Source organism: Aplidium turbinatum, chromosome 6, assembly GCF_918807975.1.
Source record: "Aplidium turbinatum chromosome 6, kaAplTurb1.1, whole genome shotgun sequence".
Classification (NCBI taxonomy): Eukaryota; Metazoa; Chordata; class Ascidiacea; order Aplousobranchia; family Polyclinidae; genus Aplidium; species Aplidium turbinatum.
In genome coordinates, this window is record NC_137477.1 from 32,845,218 (window position 1) to 32,861,903 (window position 16,686).

Here is a 16,686-nt window from a genome sequence, read left to right on the forward strand (position 1 = left end):
TCAGTTTGTGCTTTTCAGTCCAGAGTGTCGTTACAATTATAATGCAAAGTCAAATTTATCTTATCATTTTAATTTTATGTATATTGCAGATTTGTAATTCCTGATGAGGACACAAGTACGTGTCGAAAACGTTAGAGTTTATTTTATTTTAATTATGTTATTCTTTTTTGTGTGTAATACATTATGTTAAACCCGCTAAAGTTACTTTGTTTTGTCTGTCTATGGTTCAACAAAGCAAACTCTCTACCAAAGAATTGCCAGTTCTGGAATTTGCAAAAACAGAGAAGAAATTAATAAAAACAGTTAGAAGGCGCCAGATGGAACTTTTGCGTTACATTCACAGATATGGAAATTTGGAAAAATTAGCTCTGTTGGACATGTTACAACAGAAAAGAAGCAGAGGTCGCCAAAGATTTGGTCATGTTACAACAGAAAAGAAGCAGAGGTCGGCAAAGATTTGGACATGTTACAACAGAAAAGAAGCAGAGGTCGGCAAAGATTTGGACATGTTACAACAGAAAAGAAGCAGAGGTCGGCAAAGATTTGGTCATGTTACAACAGAAAAGAAGCAGAGGTCGGCAAAGATTTGGACATGTTACAACAGAAAAGAAGCAGAGGTCGCCAAAGATTTGGACATGTTACAACAGAAAAGAAGCAGAGGTCGGCAAAGATTTGGACATGTTACAACAGAAAAGAAGCAGAGGTCGGCAAAGATTTGGACATGTTACAACAGAAAAGAAGCAGAGGTCGCCAAAGATTTGGTCATGTTACAACAGAAAAGAAGCAGAGGTCGCCAAAGATTTGGACATGTTACAACAGAAAAGAAGCAGAGGTCGCTAAAGATTTGGTCATGTTACCACAGAAAAGAAGCAGAGGTCGGCAAAGATTTGGTCATGTTACAACAGAAAAGAAGCAGAGGTCGGCAAAGATTTAAACTTATTTTAACAGTTTGAACTACAGCAATGGGCCACAAACGTAACAATGAAAACTAACGATACACGGTTGTCAAATGACAAAGAAAAATGTGGAAGACCATGATCGCCAACGTCTGTATCAGATCAGGCACATAATCAATCGATCAGTGCCTTGAGAAAGTAGCTTAAGTACTTACTTGAAAACCTTTCCTTATAAATAATGTTCAATTGGTTGAAATGGTGACGTCATTAACTGAATTAGCTGGAAGATTAAAGCAAAGATTTATGCTTGGTCGGGACGTGTCTAGGGGTCCATGTTATCACAAAAGGCATGGCATTGTCGGCTGCATAGCCGAGTGGTGAGAGCCCTGGAACGGCAATCGAAAGGTCGCCGGTTCGACACCGCTCAAGAGCATGCAGCTGTGTCTTTGGCAGGACACTTAAAGGCATGCCTGAAGGTGGACATGAAGATTGGCTTCCTCGCCTTCCCGTCCACTTAATCTAAATCTTCAACTACCAGGTGTAAACCTGGGTACGACAAACAATCATGGCAGTTGTTAAAGTGTCCTAGAGAAGCCCTTTTCAAAAAATTTTTTGCAGAGACATTGTGAAGAGCAGAATGGAAAAAGATTACGGGTAATTTTAGACATTAAAACACGTTGGAACTCCTTAGCCTACTGTGATGCAACGATACCTGGAAATGAAGCCAGTAATTGAGCAGTTGAGCACTCTTTGGCAGAACGTGATATGGAGAAGGGTCTTAAAAAACAAATAATCAGAGTTGCTCGAGATTTGGCAAAGAGTTTTTGATATCATTAAATTAGAAGCAAAAGCCCTTTACCAGAAAGACGTCAAAAGTGAGACGGTGTTTGAATACGTCCTCAGAAACTTACAAAATAGAAAGGGTCCGTATCAATAGAATTGGAAGCTGCAGCGACAGAGAGGATCAAAGTAAGGTAAATGAGAAAATATATGGGCTTGTCATGTACTCAGAATTCAGATCACTAATATTACAAGGTGGATTTTTTCCCTTGAACTATCTTAAGAAAAAAGATCTGTGCAAAATTGCTAAAGATACTGCATATGCCTCAGACTTTTTCCAAAAGAGGACATTGGGACTGATGAAAGTGACCATAGGGAACTGAAAGTTTCTACGAGGAGCCTTAGGAGAAAAAATCCTAAGCAAAAGAAATCAATGAAATTCTGTGTTACAAATTCTCTTTGTATCCAGCCCAACAAACGCAGATGACTTTTTACAAAGCCACCAAAGAGTTTCAAAAACTTTTGGAAGTCTAAAATCCCACATTTGCCTCTCTCCAACCATCTTCAGTTGAGGCTGAAAGACGCTTCAATAGAGCTGGATCATTGTCTTTATATCTTCTCTTAGGGATAGTATGAATGATTCTTTGTGTTTTCTGAGAAGTCACTTCCAGAGCCTGTGAGAGAGGTACAACTGTAATCAAACTGGGTGAATGTAATTGCTACGGCCCTATATTTTCAATTATTAAGGTTCTTTGATGTCCTTTTTTACGTTTGACTGATTACTTTTGACTAAACTTTATCATTCCTAAGTCAACGTTGTATTACAATTATCCATCTTGTCAATACAATATCGGGAAAAAAGTGTCATGATGTGAACATTACAAATATGCATGTACGCCTACCTCTTCCACAGCTAGAATTTTTTATGCTCGCATAAATTGCAAATTTTTTGTTACTTGAATTACTTAAGCATCTTAAGTAATCTTTTAATGTTTACTTATTTAGAAAAAAAAGAACCCTTTACTTGAATCCAGCCCTATTTATTAAACAACAGAAGGATAAACTTGCACAGCAAATACGCTTATGCCTATCCAACTACAAACAAAAGCTACACGAAATTAACGTTGGAATTCAAACTCTTTGTCTGAAATATTTGCAAAGTATTGTTCGATTTCCAACATACATTTATACAGTGGCAATCATTGTGTTCGCCCGTTTTGCTAATGAGAAAACACAACTTTTTCACACCCACTACCCAGTCTCATAGGAATCATCGCGTTCATCTCAAAATGTTTTTTGCAGAGTGCTTGGAGTTGAAGTGCCAGCACCGTTGCAAGCTCGAAAATGTGAACGCGAGCTATGTGGAGGCTTCTTGTGAGTGCTACCCAGGCTATACTACTTCCGATGGTGGAAGGACATGCGACGGTGAGGACAAACTAATTTCTATGAAATATAATACGAAATATAACTAAATATTTTTTTAGGGCTTTTTTAATTTAAAATAATATTTAATTGCGAGAGAAACTCAGCGATTCGCTGAATTCAACTTTGACTCCCCTGCATAATCATGATCCTAATCCTTCACATTCAGACATTGATGAGTGCGAGCTACCAGAAAATCCTTGTAACGAAACCGGACTGACAAACTGCAGGAACACGGATGGGGATTATGTTTGCACTTCCTGCCAAGCAGCGGATGTAAATAGGATATGGGGATATTACAACAGAAACGAATGCTGCAAACGAGGTAGCCTATGTAACGTTTTTGTTCAAAGAATTGACTACAAATTACTTTTAATTAAAATCAAAGTTGCCCTAAGTTTATTTTATTACATATAAACATCATTAGTAGGCTACTGAAAGTCATAGATTTTTAAACAATACTATGTTATTTAGCGGGTTTAACATGATGTATTACATACACAAATATAACATAATTAAAAATAAACTCTAACGTTTTCGACACGTACTTGTGTCCTCATCAGGAATTACATATCTGCAATATACATAAAATGAAAATTGTAAGGTAAATTTGACTTTGCACTATAACTGTAACTGTATACTAACGACACTCCAGACTAAAAAGCACAAACTGAACAAGTGATACAGGAATGATTCACTTGTTCAGTTTGTGCTTTTTAGTCTGGAGTGTCGTTAGTATACAGTTACAGTTATAGTGCAAAGTCAAATTTACCTTACAATTTTCATTTTATGTATATTGCAGATATGTAATTCCTGATGAGGACACAAGTACGTGTCGAAAACGTTAGAGTTTATTTTTAATTATGTTATATTTGTGTATGAAATAGGCTACATCATGTTAAACCCACTAAAGTTACTTTGTTTTATTTCTCTATGGTTCAACAAAGCAAACTCTCTACCAAAGCTTTGCTATGTTATTTGTTGCTAAAGATATTTTTCCAAGTGTTTACAAACTTTAAAGCATGGTGCATTCTGGTTGTGCAATTATTATTTTAAATTACGCCAAAGAATGAAGGCTATGATATACTGTACTTTAAATTACTGCAGATGCCTTGTGATCAGACTCATTCTGTGTTGAAAGTTTTTCTGAAATAATCTGTAATAGTTGAAAAAGTGCCAAGAAAGGATTGTTAAACACTAGAACGGCCGAAAAAAAGTATACCTTCAACGGCCGCTGGTGTCGAAATCGACACTTTTCACAAAAACTTTATTTTTCCGCAAAATTAACAGTAAGAGTTCGTTTTATTTTACAGTGATAAAACTATCTGAAGCACTTATTACTTTTGTCACCTATTTGCGCTGTTCATTTTTTGGTTTAGACGAAAATTATGACGTAGGCTACCAGGTTTTGATCAGTTCGAAGCTTACTGTATGTCACGATTTCTTTCTATCTCTTACCAGGAAAAAGACTTGGAAAGGTTCAATGACGTAGTTTAATGGGTTATAACCAAAAAGCAGTCAATTAAATTCACGGATAGTTCTACTGGTGAGATGATATATAAAAACGCTTGAAGGACTCCAACGAATGGTTCACCACTTCCAACAATTAATCAAAGTAACAGTAAACAGCAATAGATTCCAATGCTTGCGACTATTGATCAAGTTTACGTAATCCACTCACAGCTTCTCATACCATTCTAATTTCAATCAGAAATTATATTAGCATCAACTTTGCTTTACTCGTATGCAATACATAATCTTTGCTTTTATTACCAACTGCTACTATTACAGCAACGATCTCTCATAACCAACTCATCATAATACAACTCCCATAATCACATAATCAACTCAATAATAATCATCATCTCATCATAATACAACTCTATAATAATCATTACGCAAATTACACCACTATTTATAGAAGGTTGTTTCGGTCTAGTAACATCGAGAAGGTTACGTAATGTCACATTGTTCTGTCAAGTTGCAATAAATGTCAACAAGCAGAAGCTTAAAGAAGTCTAAAGAATGTCACGTAGGGTATAAGATTCTTACATAATAAATATTTCGCAATCGGACATCTACTGCTAAACATCCTTATGACGTCATGACAAACGACGCTCAGAAATTATGAAAAACAACAGAACATTCCAGATTTGCATGCTTACAGACGATTCTGGAAATGCGTTACATAATACAGATTTCTCATTCAAAGGTTACTTCAGGTCAATGCCTGATAATAACACATCGCTCAAAATTCCATAATGAAAACAGCACATTCTGTCAAGACGCAAAGCAGCCCGACGCGAGGCCTTGCACATAATATCATAGAGCGAAGACAGAGCGAAGACAGAGCGAAGACAGAGCGAAGACATAATATCATAAAATTAGCACAAAGTTTTCTTATTCAGGAGAAAAAAATCAAACAAACCTACAAACACTTTACGTAGTGCAGCCTTGGCACTCTATAACTTTCCAGTCAGCATTATCACACTTCCCATTTTTCGACAGTGGCGGAAAATGATAATTGTATTGTTTTTGCAATAACGTCCAGCACATTTTCTGCCTTTTCCATATGGTCGTCCCTTCTCTTCTTCTCTCCGCAGTGTCGGCTTTTGTTTCAGCACATGAGCAGTTCTCAAGCTCTCAATCTGGAGGATAAAATCACGTCGGCTGATGTTGCTGCCGGAATGTTTTCTAAAAAATAATCCAAGAGTTCAAAGCTGCAATATCTACTATATTTGTTCAAAGTGCAAGAGGCCATCTTTTGCTTGCTGCATGTGTGGTGCATTTTCTTGCCATTTGGTCAAACACATCAACTGCTACTTTGTTCTCGCTATAAAAATGGATAACAGAAGGTTTATTTTTCTCTGTTGCATCGATACTGGGGCTGTCATGCATAGTGAAAAGGACATTTGCATTTTTTTTTGCACTGATAGTTTACAAGCATGCAGCTGTTCGTTGAATTTAGGGATGGTAGAAGTAGGTATTCCACTGTCCCTAGTTGAATTGTTGAAGAAATTATTGAAAAATCTTTCTCCTCCACCCTTGGTTATCTCCTTTGTCACTCCTTTACTGTTAGCTCGAACAATTCCAACAATGGTTATATTTCTTTCATGTAGCAAACCAGCAAGATTCACCTTAGTAAAGAAGTTAACTGTTGTGACGTTGTACCCGCCTTGTCTGTGTAAATTGGTGATGATCCTGATCACTACATCCTCGGGGAGAAGCCTTCCATTTCGTTACTTTCTTTCAATAGCTCCGAGGTACGATAAGTACGGTACGGTATTGCATACGTGTTGGGAATGAACTTCGGCTTACACCCAGAATTTCATGCCAAACTTGTCTGGTATGTTTGGCATGAACACGATAAAAGGACATCTGTTTTTCATTGGAAATAGCTGTTCATCGATTGACAGGCTCAATCCGGAGTGTAATTGTTGATGCAATTAGCAACAAGTCCTTTCAGTGGCTCGCATATGAATAAACGTATCTGTTGCAAATCGCTGATAGATTTGTGGAAGGTATTTGTAAACTCAGAAGGATGACCTAAAATCAAGCCGAGCTAGCCTATAACGCACATCAAGCCGTGCGTTGGACAATTACCATGAGAAACGCTATAAGTAAGTGTGAAAACTATTGAATTAGCTTTTTCACACAGAAAGTATTTTTATACTTTGCAAATCTTATTAAATTTGTATGAGGTGTCGATTTCGACACCTCGGCCGTTGGAGGTATATCCGCACATTGTAGATAACATAAAAAAAATTTTTAGAAAAATAATACTAAACTATAAAGTGTAAGCATAATTGGAAAGCTACTGAAGGTTTGAAAACGTTGCGATAACAATTAAGGCCCAAAATAGTGAACTAAATTTCTAAAAGTGTCGATTTCGACACCTCGGCCGTTCTAGTGTTAAATTGACTTGTCTGCTTTTGCATTTTAACCTTTGTGGCGACTGGATTTTCAGTTACTGTACTTTGTGGTTTTTCATTGCAGACCGATCGACGACATGTGGTAAAACTGCAAGCAGCCAAGCAAGAATCATCAATGGCATCGATGCCAGAGTGAAAAGGTGGCCGTGGACGGTAAGCCACCATTGCAATCTCGATAATAGCAATTCTACAAGGACATAATAATTCTACAGTTATTCTCGTTGTGGTCGGCATGTCGTGCGTACAAACAGCAAATTTTATGGCAAAACATTTGCTACATTTCACAAAGCTCAGAACTGTTGAGGAATAACATGTGCCTGACAAAACATGTGTAAAATAATAGGCAGCAGAAAGCGGTGTAAGTTTCTATTATTACACTAACTAGTAGCCTACTGTAAGGTGTTTCATATTTTCACCATCTAAGGTTTTCAAAAATCCTGGGGTCTGCTATCGTGGGGTTGGATAAAAATTCGACACCTAATTTTGTAGCTTATTACGATGTCATAAGGAAGTGGGGCATGGCTCTTGAAGTTTCAAAAACTCTAATTTTTACGTAATTTGAAAACTACTTATCGTGGAGTGACAAAAATACTATCAAAAATGCGCAGATGAGATGCTTTCCTATACGACCACTTCTAACAGTTGAAAGACGTATCAGCAGTAGAAGAAAAAAAGCTATAGGCTATATTTAAAACAAACTGTATTTTTTTTAACTTTCTCAGTGGTTCTCTACTTTTTTGCCTTGACGGACTCATTTTGGTGCTTTTGAAGCGGTCGATCGATCCCTAAAAGTTTTTATTTAAATTTTTGGTATATTGCGCCTTCTAATGAAAACATACGTTTCATAACTTTCAAAGCGATACACGAAGAAGAATTTGCTAAACGTGAGACACATTTATGACAAATAATGACATTGACGAAGTAATGTTATGACGAGCTGTTGTATATGTTGGCACACATGCAGGATCAAAACTCAGTAATCTTTGTGCTGATTTATTGTTTTTCTATAAATTTTATCAAAAATTGATGGAATGTTTTTGTTTGTTTGTTTGTTTTATTATCTTTATCCTGCATTGCGGGAAAGCGGACTTGAGCGCTATGCATCGGTGTACGTCTTCCGACGTACACCTGACCCACGCTGCAGCTGACTGCAATGTCTGTTTCCGGTTGTCTACTCTACTTATCACTTAAATTTGGGACTACCCATTACTCGAAATCGATCACTGGGTAGAGGCAATTATCGTAAAGTTTCTTGCCCAGAGAAACAACAGCAAGTGCGGGTGGCTGGAGTCGAACATGCAGGCTCTCGACTGCGAGCCCAACGCGCTAACCACTCGGCCACTGCAGCCGACAATGTTTGCGACCTTCCCAAAGAAGTTTCCTTATTTCTTTTGTAATGAATATTTTGTTGTAATCCCAATCATGGTGAAATTGTGAGTGCCGATAGACTGCTGGTTTAGGTTTGCATTTCAAAGATAAGCATTGATCAGCAATCTGCTGTTTTAAAATAAACGCAACAAATTAACTTTATTTAGTGTTATTACTTTTCTTTGTCAGTTCATATCATATATCTATATGTCATATATTAGCGTACCCTATTACTGGGAGAGAGGAGAGCTCGATATACTGTAATTTAACATTTTTTTATTAAAAGCAGCTTAATATTAACTTACTTTATAATTTGACCAAGGTTTAAGGCAGCCAAGGTTATTTGTTGGTGAACTCTCACGGTCTTTGCGAATGTCGCTGTACTTTTGGATTGAATTATTACATAATTATGTGAATATGAAAAGCATGATAGCAGGCCTAAACGGAAAAAAAACTGTACTAGTTTGAAAGGCAATGTCCTTGCATTAAAGCATGAATCGAACCTTTTTGTGCAAGTTTAAATATCAATGCAATTTATGCACTCTGAACGTATATAACAAGAAGTCACAATAAGAAGACCTACCCTACAGGGTCGTGAAAGCACCATCTCGCCTCCCTCCCTCTCCATCTAAATTTCACTAGTGAGCCTTTAATTTTTAGTAAAGGTACCTGAAATGTTTTTCAAACTATAAGTTGTAAATTCGGATCTTCGAAAACGTAAGTTATTGCCAATTGTACAGTAGCTGATGCAAGTAGTATAGCGTATGTTTATTTTGGAATCGACGAAGACGTTTCGTTTTCAAAAATTTGATCTCTTTACGTGTAAGAACTAGAGAAAGAATTGTGACATTGTTGTTTAAAAGCTCATTTAACCCTCAATTAGTACGAGCTGTTTTCGTACGCGGAAAGTAGGGGAGACTGGGGTTAGTTGGAAAGCGGGGTTAGTTGAAAAATCAGCATTTTTGCAACTCCCGAAAACTTTTTAAAATATTTACTGCCACCATGTGATGTAGTTTGTCAAAACACACAATCTATGTTTCGATTTGCTGAGTCCAGGTATGCCTGCTTGAGCGAACATTTTTTATTTTTTCAGCTATATGAAGTAAAATTTTTGGCTCTTTGGGAAACATCTTATGCGTCCATGGCGTTAAAGATAGACACACGTTTTTTGGTGTGTGTTAGCTGTAGTTGTTCCACAATACTGAGAAATAAATAAATTTTGGTCAAATGAACCATGCTTGAATATTTTAGGAAAATTGTTAGTCATGTCCTGATGGGGCTAGTTGGAAAATTGTAGATGGGGTTAGTTGGGAAATGTTTTGAATACTTTTGAATTTTTAAATTGTGCTTTTGAAAGTAGTATAAGCTCTAATATACTTGTTTTTAGCACATTGTAAGGTTTTAGTTTGAACTTTGAATAACTTGGAAAGTACAAAGGACATGGAGTAAATAAATTAAAAAAAATATTTTTTTTCAATGGCGCCCTTGAAAAAGGCTCATGGCCTGCTAGAGTCCATGGCCTCCAGGATGAGAAACCCTGGTTTAAAGTAATTGGTTGTTGAATTTATTGCTTTTTTACTTGAAAGAAAGTAATTTATTTGCTTACAACGACATGTAAATGTTAACCTCATGACGTTTTCCAACTAACCCCACGATGTTTTCCAACTAACCCCAGACATGGGGTTAGTTGGAAAATCAATTGTATGTTTGTTTATTTTAAATTTCCATTAAAAGCTGAATTGACTCAATACTTATTTTTGGTTGTAAGATACAGGACACCATAGGTGATAATTTAAGCCGCTTCAAGTTGTCAGGTTATGCACCAGTTGTTTTAAATTTCACTTTAAAAGAAAAACTTTCCAACTAACCCCAGTCTCCCCTACGTCATGGGCTATCTTAGCCCCGTGCTAATATATCGCTAATAACGGGAGCTATGAAAATCACAGAGCCAAAATATTTTACAAGATAATAGCCATGTGTATTATGCGTATAGAAATTAAATTTTTACTTAACAAATTTATTGATATAAAGTGTTTGAGATGAAAACACGTCAGAAAGTCGATTTTTATTCTAATTTCCCGAAAAAAGCTTCAAAATTGAAATTTTTGAATTACAATATAACATAGAGCAATGCTAAACTAAACAAGAAATTACTGTTGCTCATAAATATGGCATTTTTGGGCGTTTTTACAGTTCAATGTAATTGCACTAACATTTATATTGCACTAACATTAACATATATATAACTAGCATTGTACGAAAATGTCTAGCCACCTGAGACGAAATACTTATTGGAAGGTAGGGAAGTAGAAAAATGACTAGTATAGGTTTAGAAAATTCGCAAAGAATAAAAACTAAAAGTCAAGAAATTTCACCTTTTTAGCATATTTCCTTCTGTGAAACATTTCACCACTAGAGTGGGGCGTCCTCATAAAACCCCGTGTCACTACAGATAGAGTTAAATTTTGCGTTTTCAGGCTTATATATCCATTGTCGACGCCATTTGTAGTGGAACTTTGATAGACGACATCCACCTGCTAACGGCAGCACATTGCTTGGAGTGAGTATCTTCGCTAGTGCATGAGTTCGTTGCTCTATTTACGAGTACATGAAAAGCATTAGATTTAACAGTTGAGACAAAATTAACATTTTGCATCTGAAAAAATTACAAACTGAGCATCTAGTTCATCAAATGTCACTTCGGCTCTGATACAAACCTACATACATATTTGTAAAAATTGATACTCTTTTAACGATATGTGTTTTGCAGCGGATTGGTATCAATTGAACAATTGAAAGTAACTTTAGGGTTATCTGATACCACGATGGGGGGCAGCGCCCATATACAAGTGTTTGATGTGCAACAGGTACACGCATTTAATGGTTGACTATACTTTTGTGCATTTTGTTATCTTACTGTAGTATACTTAACTGTTCAAAAGGAAAGGTGGTTTTCTGCTTGATATTGAGCACTGCGTAAAAAGAGTAGATTGACCAGTTCCCCCTCTCTCAGCTGCCTTATCAGTTTTGCCATTCCAGTGAGGCAACACAAATACAGCAAGCTGCACTATATTATATCGTAGCCAACTTTTATGAATAGAAGACAAAAAACGCTCCTTCCAAAAGAGCAAGCTGGGTTCCGGCGCGGAAAACACTCTTGACATATTGACCTCTTGACCTAAGTACACCTAGTACACCCACGATCTGCCAACCACGGTCTTTGCAAAATACGCATATACAGACGACCTGACAATTCTCCATTCCACAACCTAGTGGGAAAATTTAGACGACACCTTGAGCCAGGACATGAAAAACCTCTCAGTTTATGTTTAAAAATGGAGACTGAAACTTAACGAGACCAAAACTGTGGCAGGAGTTTACACAATCGGGAAGCTGATCGGAACTAAATATTCAGAACAATTTATATTGATATTACTGACATTGTATTGTGAATATGAGTATTTTGCTAAAAAAAATCATTTTTTTTTACCTAATGGTCACAGCGGTAAACCATAATCTCTTCGTGGGAAAATTGTTGTAACATAAGATTTCCGGACCCGTTCGTCTGTACGTAATGACCGAAAAAGAAACACTCCTTTAAAAACGTCTATTCAAATTTGTATTTCTGTAAAATTAGCCCGCGGCTATCGAAAATGGGGTGCAACGCGATACACCACTAAAAACTTGTCACTACAATCCAAACTACTTATAGATAAAGACGGAATTTTTGTCCAGCTGACAAGCACTAAGCAAACAGTTAAATTTGCTACCAACTTTCAAGCAACCATTTTACGAATGACCAGTAGGGTTGCCAGAGGTAAATATAAAAAAGAGCCCAAGCTTATGCAAAAAGTAGCCCAAAAGTAGCCCAATTTTTTGGGGGGTTCTAAAATGGAGCCCAAATTGGAGCCCAAGCAAAGAGGTAGGCGATTATACAAAATTCTTCCCGAGGGCTTGATCATCAGTCCCAAATTATAAGTGTTTTTCCAGTTTTTCACATGTTTCAGACAGATTGGCAACCATGCATTCACTCAACTGTTTGTTAAAATAACTACAAACAAGTAGGCCTACTGGTACCACACCAAGTAACACAAAAAATGGTTTAATTGCTTTTCGTGATGTGCTAACGCATCAAGAGTGTTCCCCTCAAGACTATCAACAGTTTTGATAACTCACCAAGGTCGATCAACGTAGAATCAATCAATCAATCATTTTATTTTTGGTCATAAACTATCTTTTTTTTTTTACTCATATAAATTGTTAAAAAAAAATCACTAGCCTTTTTTTCTCATTTTTCTACATTTGTAAAAACTTTATTAAGGTGTTGCGACCATGCCATAACTGATTGTCCTGCTTTGGCATCATGCACGTTATAGCGTCCGTGTTTTGTCGCTTCTACCTTTTTCTAGACCCCTGCTATGTTTGACATATATTGTTTTTCGTTGTGATGGTCAGAAATAAAAACAAACTGAACTAATGTCCATCCGACCATCCACTGCATTTTCATGAAAACCTGAATACTTAAGTTGCCAGGATTGCCAGATATCAAAGCCTAAACATGCATATTTTTGAAAATTGGCATGTTTGTACCAAATTGGTAACCCTGCCTGACCGAGGCCTCCAAAAACGCTGCTCCTCAATAAAATAACTACGAATTAGGTAAAAATCTTAAACATGATACAATTTTTACATAAAAAGTTATATTATATTTTCAAAAAAAAGTAGCCCAATTGGGCGCCAGCCAAAAAAGCGCGCCCAACGCGAATTTTTGGCGCCTGGAGAAATCAAAAGTAGCCCAATTGGGCGTAAAAGCGCCCAATCTGGCAACCCTAATGACCAGAATACATTGCAATATCTCAAACTCAGTAACTCACGTAAGCAGTTACTGTGACGTCTTAGTGAAACATTGTGAAGTAATTCTCAACAGGTGTGATACAAGTCTTACGAACGATGGTGCAATCTTGGCTCATTTTTTAGGAAAAATTTTATGACGTAATACGCTAAGATTCAGTAGACCTGAACGGTTTTATATGACGTTTGATTTGGTGAACCATTGTCGGGAACACCTAACATGAAATCAAGATTAGCTAGACTTATGTCATGCATTAAAGTTGGATAGGAAACTATTCATTCTGCATCTTTTGATACTTAAATGAAGCTTCTACCATTTGAGGTTCATGAGATATGGACGTTGGAACCATTTTATCCCCTGAAGAAAAATAAAGGGACTTGAATTACCTATAAGTAATAAAAAAAATCTTAAAATTTGGAGCCATTTGCCCACCTGCAGTAAAATAAAGGGGCTTGAATTACCCATGAACATAAAATTTCTTTAAATTATTTTGCATGTGATATTTTATCACGAAAAGGAATACTTTAAACACTTGGCACCAACAAAGTTTCCAAAAAATGTTTTTAAGGGCCACCTTACTGCTTATGTTTGTAATATTGCATGGTAACAAAATTTTTGCTTACCAATCAAAATATAAGCGCCCCCCGAATGTAAACCGCACAAAAAATTTTTATGAAGCATGGTTTGCATTATTTAATCTTGCTTTTATAACTTACAAAAAATGACAAGACATTTTAAAACTTTTCTAAAATATATCTGGTCATGCGTGTCAAATTGGTCAAGCGTGTCGTGCAAACTTGTCTTGTTTGGGAAACGAACGAAACTGTGAGAAATTTCTTAAAGTGCCTCTGACAGGTAAATAAATTCGCTAAATTTACCTAAGATACCAAAAAGATGACACTAACAAACTTCCCTGACCAGCAAATCGTAAAAAAATATCAACAAGCTACTAAGTTACACGCTTGCAAACTTTGGTTGACATCGGCGAATCTGGCAATCATTCAATTGCGAAAATAAAAACGGCAACACCGATGTGACGTCACAGTAAGCGGGAAGGATACATTCTTTCTCTGTGATGACTTGGTAAAGTATGGTACGGCTACTGCAAAACGTGAATGTGTGGGGCTCTGTTGGTCTAAATCTAAAGCATGTGCAAATTAAGAATTACTGAAATGAAAACGTGAACTTATTATTACTATCAGGTTTCGATCAAATAGGTTGAGTTTACGTTTATCAAACAGCATCTCAATTCAATTGAAATTGCAGTTTCATAGGGCTACAATTTTCATACTTTTTTATTTGTCCTAATCTGGCTATAGCCATTTGCAGTGTAACAACAGTATCTCACAAACAGTAGCCTACCTTTAATTTATGGTTGAGGCAATGCCTACAAATTGCTGTTCATGTGACATTGTCAGTGACAAATACCGTGTGCTTTTTTTTCCCACTTTCCCACAAAACAAGGTAGGCTACTGAGAAGAAAATGATGAAAGTTTTCTTCAAGTGTCCGAAAGTGGGATGGGCCATAGAAAACTAGTCATATATGTTCACTTCACTAAAGATGATTTTGTTAATACCACTAAAGTAAAAATGCCTACAGGCCTGTGTTGCAGTGTGTACTACAAGGTGATGCTCTCGGAAGCAACAATCGGATTGTGATGCCGTCATGCATTGTTTGGCGAATCCGAAACAATTTTCCAGATCCAGATGACCGTTACACAGGATTTCAATGGCCAACTGAAGGCACATTATGAGAGAGAGAGAACTTTTATTTATTTTTGAATAGTGATGATGAATTAAATAAGAATGATGATTCGTACGATTTCTTTATTTTTCGCTTATAGTATATTTTAGGTTTTGTTGGAACGTATCCAGTACAGTTTTATTAAACTGCAAAAAACAATAAATCTTCGAAAAAAGCAACCGCTTGTACCAACTCCGACCAAACTGTGATCCACCAATTACATCTAGGAAGCGTTTGTTTCATCCGTTGCTAACGACGTCCACTTAGGATGACATAATATCACCAAAGTCGTCCCAGAGCAGTGAAATATGGAGTTTCGCCTGTGGTGGCGCTGCGGAGCAGTCGTTTGATTAAATTACGCCCTAACCAGTCGAGCTACGAGGTTAAGATTAAAAAGGTCGCTAAGTGTAATTCTGCGCTAGGAAATGCTTTAAAAAGTTACTATACTTGGATCCAACCTGTCAGGGGCACTTTAAGTCTAATGAAAGAAACTAAAGAAGAATTATCGAAGGGACATTTCTTTTGAAGTATTTTGTTTTTAATGGTCCCAGCATACAATAACTCTAAAATACGGTAATTTAAACATAGATTTTCTACACAATTTTTGTACCATCACTAAGTTTTAATAAGCTACCCTATAATAAAGTTACAGTACTAGGCTATAAATTTAAAGTAGGCTATAATTAAACAACTGTACAAAAAATGTGTTGACAAATAGTCTTTTGTGTAACTTAGCTTGTGTTTGGTTGTTTCAAATACAGTAGAACTCGGTTAATCCGGATTCGATTTGACCGGCGATTCCATCCGGATTAGGCGAAGATCCGGATTAACCGATGACGGTTCTATCAAGCCTGACGTTACCTAGATAGAAGGGTGTCGGTAAAAATCACCGAAATTGAACGCATTAGTGTGGTCATGTGCATTAGTGTGGTTAGTGCCGAAGGCTTAGTATAATGAGAACCTTATCTTCTCATCCCCCGATGCTTGGATCAAGTATGGGACTCACCTTTACCTTTTAGTGTGGTCATCTGTCAATTCCGAGACGCGCGATCACCATATTAGCGATAGAATTCTTTTGAAATGCAGTATGCATGTAAAACGAACGCAAGAACACACTGGCAAAAAGTTATATCTTCAGACATGCGTGTCGGAATAATCTGTAGTCACTCAAAACTTTTGAAAACAGTTACGGAAGACGAGTTTCTTTGGAAAACTTACAAAAAATCAAACAAAGTCTTCTATTGGAAAAACATCACCGACATACCGCCGAAAATTCCACCGACATCTTTTCAAGTGACAGTACGAATTTGGGCATTTACGCACGAATTTTGCGTTAGGAGGGATTACTGTTCGTGAAAAGAAGAAATCCGCAATGATTTATTGCGTCACATTAACGGAACAATAGATAAGAAATTTCTCGCAATAAGCCACGTTACGTTTTAGCATAAAATGGCAAAACTGTCGGGAAAATCCGGATAAAGCGATAGAGAAAGCGCAACTTTTGTCCGGAATAGGCGAAGATCCGGATTAAATAATCCGGATAATCCGAAGCCGTTTCTCAAGGAAAAGATTACAAATCATTTGTACTTCCAGTTTCATCCGGATTAGGCGAAGATCCGGATTAACCGAATCCTGATTAACCGAGCTCTACTGTACAGTACTGTAGTGTATATGTTGAATAACTTTTGCGTC

General features: G+C 36.8%; 1 protein-coding gene across 1 annotated transcript in view; it reads left to right on the forward strand.

Annotated features, from left to right (window-relative positions):
* The first annotated feature begins 377 nt into the window (after window positions 1–377).
* LOC145772597 (uncharacterized) overlaps window positions 378–16,686 on the forward strand; it is a 31,654-nt gene continuing 15,345 nt past the window's right edge. The window contains exons 1-4 of the mRNA XM_082584457.1: window positions 378–918; window positions 2,979–3,101; window positions 3,268–3,423; window positions 7,095–7,183. Coding sequence (XP_082440583.1) covers window positions 378–918; window positions 2,979–3,101; window positions 3,268–3,423; window positions 7,095–7,183 — 909 coding nt within the window. The remainder of the gene's footprint in view (window positions 919–2,978; window positions 3,102–3,267; window positions 3,424–7,094; window positions 7,184–16,686) is intronic.